The 5,259-nt window shown below is 56.0% G+C and overlaps 1 protein-coding gene across 1 annotated transcript; it reads left to right on the top strand.

The window, feature by feature from the left end:
- Positions 1-2,197: 2,197 nt before the first annotated feature.
- LOC133628892 (speriolin-like) lies at positions 2,198-2,978 on the top strand. Its single transcript, XM_062018854.1, has 3 exons — positions 2,198-2,276; positions 2,384-2,523; positions 2,649-2,978. The coding sequence occupies exons 1-3, from the start codon at positions 2,198-2,200 to the stop codon at positions 2,961-2,963; spliced, it is 534 nt and encodes a 177-aa protein (XP_061874838.1). The 3' UTR covers positions 2,964-2,978.
- Positions 2,979-5,259: the final 2,281 nt, after the last annotated feature.

Raw genomic sequence — 5,259 nt, 5'->3', positions numbered from 1 at the left:
AAGGCCAGACTTTCAGATTTGGCCGCTGCTTCTGCTGTTTTGTCAGCCGTTTGCTTTGAAGGCTAGGAACTCAGTCTTTGTGCAGAGGTATTGGAGGGGAGCGCCTGTGCCTGTCTTCTTTACTCTGTTCTCTACAAAACTCTGTCCATCAGCATGCATTCCCAGCCTGCATCCGATAGTGGTTGTCCCTTTAAATCCTTTCTGCTGGAATAGACTTTGGCCATTTGTCTTTCAACAGCTGGAGGGGATAAGCACAACAAATGCGTACTTGGTGTACAGCTGATGGCTCTTGGCCCTCTCTAATGACTGGGGGTCTGCCAGGGAATTTTTCTGATCTTGAAGGCAGGCACGTTCTCCACACGGAATTTCTGCATCTGTGCTTCAAACAGCCGTGCTCTCAAAGTGGAGATTGAAATAGCTGTGCTGTTCACTCCATACCTTGCTGAAGTGCAAGACCTTAAAACTTTAGGGGCTGCTTAAAGCCCGGTACTGCTCAGCGCAGTTGTCTCGCCTGTATCTCCCAGGTCCGTAGGAAAACACTGTGGCAAGGCACAAAAGCAAGGCTTGGGGCGCAGGGGTTGGAAAGCTTTCCCGTGGAAAGGGACCTGGGAGTGTTAACCAGCAGCCAGACGAACGTCAGCCAGCAGCGTTCCCAGCTGGCCAAGAAGGACAAGGGCATCCTGTGTGGCCAGCAGGGCCAGGGAGGTGATTGTTCCCCTGCACTGGGCACTGGTGAGGCTCAACCTCGAGTGCTGTGTCCAGTTCTGGGCCCCTCAGTGCAAGAAGGAACGCAGGGGCCGGAGCGTGTCCAGAGCCGGGCAGCAGCGCTGGGGAAGGGTCTGGAGAACAGGTTGTGTGAAGAGCAGCTGAGGGAGCTGGGGGCGTTTAGCCTAGAGGAGACACGACCACTCTCTACAAGTAGCTAAAGGGGAGTTGTAGGGAGGTGGGGGTTGATGAAGGACGGAGGGATATGGTTTAGTTTAGGGATGGGCTTGGCAGGGTCAGCTTAGTGCTTGGACTCGACGATCTTCAAGGTCCTGTCCAACCGTAACGATTTTGTGATTTCTCTGAAAACTTCACTGGGACCGTCTGGCACACGCAGAAGAAAAATTCATGTGCTGGTTTGTAATAGACATGGAAAAAATGTTTCTCTTACCTCGCCCACGAACTCAACTGTGGCCACAGTGCAAACAAGTGACAGTCAAAACAAGTGAGAGACATGGGGATGTTCAGCCTGGAGAAGAAGAGCCTTGGGTTGCTTCAGGGGAGGCTTAGCTGGGAAATGAGGAAGAATTTTGCCTCTGAGAGGCTTGTTGGACTGGCGTGGGCTGCCCAGGCAGGTGTGGGAGTCCCCATCCCTGGAGGGATGCCAAAGCAGTAGAGCTGAGGTGCTGAGGGAAATGGCTCAGTGGCAGGCTTGTCAGTGTAAGGTGAGGGCTTGGACTCGATGAGCTCGAGGGGCTCTTCCGACCAAAATGATTCCATGACTCTGTGAGAGCAGCCGCCGCTGGGACACGGGGCCCGGAGCTGCTGGGACGGCCAAGACGCAGCACAAGAGGCGGTGCAGCCTTCCCATCCTCTGGCCTCCCCTTGCCTGTGGTGCCCCTGAGACGGGCCCCGTGGCACTCCCGGCGCGTGTGCCGGGTCCCAGAACCATGGAGAACCCAGTCCCTTTGTGACATCACCTCGGACCACACCCCACCTGCTGCTGATATCCTGCGCCCAAGGCACTGGCCTTGCCAGAGGCACAGGAGCCAGCACCAGGAGCGGCCATGGAGCCGGGACCCAGCGGGCACTTGCCTGGCGTCAGGCCCGGACTCTTCACGGTCTTTGACCAGCTGAGAGATATGACAAATCTGCTGTTTAATAGGAACCAAGAGCTGAGACGGGAATTGGAGCGGCAGGACCAACAGCCGTTCCAGCACGGCTACCGCGGCGCAGGTCCCAGCTCAGCACCCCCTTATGTGTCTGTGCCACACAGAGCCCCGCGATCCTTCCCCAGCTCAGGTGAGAGCGCAGGCAGCTCTGTAGCGGCCTCGGGCCTGTGGGTGCCGCAGCTGCCAACATCCACACCTCGTCCTGTTGCCCGCCCTTCGGACTGGGGGCTGACACTGACAGAGCAGAGCTGGACCTCCGGAACCCCCTCTTGGGAGCCAAGCTTCAGCCGGCGAGGTGAGTGCGCGGGGGTGGTGGAATCATGGGAGAGAACATCGGGGCGCCTTGTGCCAGGGGCACGCGGGAGAGCTGGGGAGCAACCTTTGGAAGCCTGTGCACAGGCAAGGCTGGCACGGCGGCCTCTGGAAGCCCCTGGCAGGTGTCGGGGGAGGAACGGAGGGAAAACACTGGTTTGGGGATGAGTGCCTGACGCTGCTGGTTCCCGCAGAGAGCTGGCAGCCGAGATGGCAGCAGCTGCTGGGCGAGATCGCCTTCCAGCTTGACCGCCGAATCGTCCACAGCGTCTTCCCCAACGCGGATCGCTACCGCGGCTTCAGTGCCGCCACCATCCCTGAGGGAATCGTGGAGGTAGGCTGGTGCTGCGAGCCGGGGAGCCGGGCACAGTGCCCACAGCCACGGCCCGGTGCGCCCTGGTCCCCCTTGTGCTCGGTCACCCGCGGGTGCCGGTACTGACCGTACCCTCTCTGCCACAGATGGTCGAGGAGACGGAGCGGGGAGCTAGCCGTGATCTGAGCGTGGCCGCAATCTGGAACTATGAGTTTGTGATGAGGCGACTGTGGGCACTGGGCTACGTCCCCGAGGTGCACTTGCCCGCAATCGAGGCCTTCATCAACACCTACGGCCGCCTGGAGCGGTCGTACTGGTTCCCGGCCGAGCCAAACGTGGCCTTCCTGCGCCACGTGGTCAGCCAGGAGGTGCCGCCGGATCTGCGGCCCAACGCCATGGTGCTGCTCGAGTGCCTGCTGCAGCTGGCACAGGAAGATGGGCAGCCCCTCTTCTGCTACTGAGCGGCTGTGCCGAGCCGTGAGCCCTGTCCCGGCTGCGCCTGCAGCAGCCGCCGCCTGGCGCCACGCAATAAAGCTGTGGTTCAATCTCATGTCGTGTGCTGTGGGTGCTGTGGTGGGCCCCACAAGAGTCGCTGGCATGGCTGCTGCTGCTGCTGCTGTACGGGGACTGCCCTGAGCCAAGCAGCGATGTCTGGGGGTGCGAGCAGTACTGGGGGATGGGCAGCGGGTGGCAGAGCCAGGGTGCAAGCAGCGATACTGGGGTGCAGGCTGCAGTGCCGGTTGCTGACAGCAGCGCTGGGGCAGTGGAGATGACGGCACAGCCAAGGCTGCCGTCCGTTTTCACTGGGGGAGCGGTTGGATGCAGCAGTCAGAGGCGGGACTCGGCGCCTGGGACGGCCGTGGTGCCGTGGCAGGAAAGCCCCAAGTGGAGAGGGTGCGCAGTGCCATTTATGCCCTTTGGTGTGGCTGGGGCAGGGCCTAGCGGGTTCTTGCCATCACCAGCCGGTAGCATCACACAGCACCGGGGCGGGCCGGGGGCTCGGGGTATTGTGGCTTAATTTCTTTAAGTGGCCTAGATATTAAACCCTTTGTTAAAAATCAGCATTGTTCACAATCTAAGGAAAGGTACAACACCGAAAGGCTCTCAGCATGGGGTGCAGCTGTCGCAGGTATGTGAGGAATCTGCTGCACAGCGATCCCCTGCAACGCCCATGGAGGGTGGAGCGGCGTGGAGACTTGGCGGCCAGGCTCCGAGTTGATCCATGGGCATGAGCTGGTCCTCTAGAGGTGGTAAGCGGCACATCTAGCCCCTTGAGCAAAGGTCTGTGAAATCTTGATGAATTGCTATCCTTTGCGCGAACTTTGCTCGTTTTGATGTCATTTGAATACCGAAGCACAGCTCCATCCCAAAGGCTACCTGCCTCCAAGGCGCCACCACTCCTTGAGTCTGTGCCCTGAATTGTTTGTCAGCTCTACCTTGAAGTGCGAGGCGAGAGAATCTTACACCAACCCTAATAAAGGTATTTATGATTAAAGGCACTCGAGTGTTGTAGTGGTGCAAGCTGTATTCATTCAAAGGTTTGGAGAGGCTTAGTTCTGCTGAAGTTCCACAGTCCTTTACAACTCTTGTTGCTGCTATTTGAAATTTTGAGCCTTGCCTGATGCTGTTCAGTGCCTTTTGCCACCCTGGACACATTTCCCCTTGATTTCGCCTTGAATTCAACTACTGCTTTGCCTTCCACCTTGTCACAGGGTCTCCCTGTGTAGCTTTTAATCATCTCACAGTCGTCTGCTAGAAAGAAAAAGGTATCGGTAACTGTTGTAGTGGTGCAGGCTACAGCTATGCTCATTCAAAGGTTTAGAGAGGCTAGGTAATGCATGTGCAGAGACATACACGGGCAACGTAGTACAACTAACAGAGCTGACTCAAAGCCACACTGCCTTTGCTAGCTACTTCCTTCTATGCTGCTTTCACCCGTGGGATCACCCAGGGCCCACCTGATTAACTCACAGCACCTGTTTCTGATACTTGGAAGCAGCTTGCCAGCTGCATTAACTTGTCCCTACCATCTTTATTCAAGCTGGCTGGTCCAAGTCATATTTGTGCCTACAGTTTCCCCTCCTTTTCTTTTTGGACCAGCCAGCCTTCGGCAACACATTTCAAAATTAAAGGCACATGAAGAAAACATAAACATCTTTACCCGTGGCCATGACTTTACAACAAAAGGTCAAGAACAGCTACATCGCCGAACAACAGAACACAAAAATCCATAGACTCAAAGTAAACATAATCTGATATATGTTGCTAGGAGGGACGCATACTGGCGAGAAGGGATGAGTTCACTGTACTTCCACGGACGTTTCTGGTTCCCGAATGTAGGTGCGGACTTTTCTTCAACTTCTTTAGCATGCTTATCTGTGAGCGTTATCTGTAAGTTGGAAATATCTCTTCCTCCGTAGAAAACACACCATTTTTGCTTTCAAGTTTCCATTGGCCGTCTTGTTACGTTCTTCCGTTCTTTTAATGAGATACAGATTGCTGGAGGAATTTACAGCAGCATACGTGGTGCCACGGTTGTCAGGCTTTACATTTTAATAGGGTGATGGATTGAGGGTGAATCACTTGGTTCTTTCCTCAAGAAATCTTGAAATCTACCATCTCGTGATCCCCGCAGCCAAGGTTGCCTCCAACCTCCACATCTCCAACCCGACCCTCCTTATTTGTCAGCACCAGCTCCAGCAGCACACCCCTCCTCGTTGGTTCCTCAATCACCTGTGTCAGGAAGTTGTCATCAAC

Source organism: Colius striatus, chromosome Z (genome assembly GCF_028858725.1).
Source record: "Colius striatus isolate bColStr4 chromosome Z, bColStr4.1.hap1, whole genome shotgun sequence".
Taxonomy (NCBI): Eukaryota; Metazoa; Chordata; class Aves; order Coliiformes; family Coliidae; genus Colius; species Colius striatus.
Note: the sequence above shows the minus strand (reverse complement) of the source record. Positions and strands in the feature narration are given on the sequence as shown.

Excerpts from the sequence above, each read along its gene's own strand:
- LOC133628892 (XM_062018854.1), top strand. The coding sequence starts at position 2,198 with ATGGGAGAGAACATCGGGGCGCCTTGTGCCAGGGGCACGCGGGAGAGC. Across the intron at positions 2,277-2,383 it reads CTTTGGAAGCCTGTGCACAG|AGAGCTGGCAGCCGAGATGG; the intron begins GCAAGGCTGGCA and ends TGGTTCCCGCAG. Across the intron at positions 2,524-2,648 it reads TCCCTGAGGGAATCGTGGAG|ATGGTCGAGGAGACGGAGCG; the intron begins GTAGGCTGGTGC and ends TCTCTGCCACAG.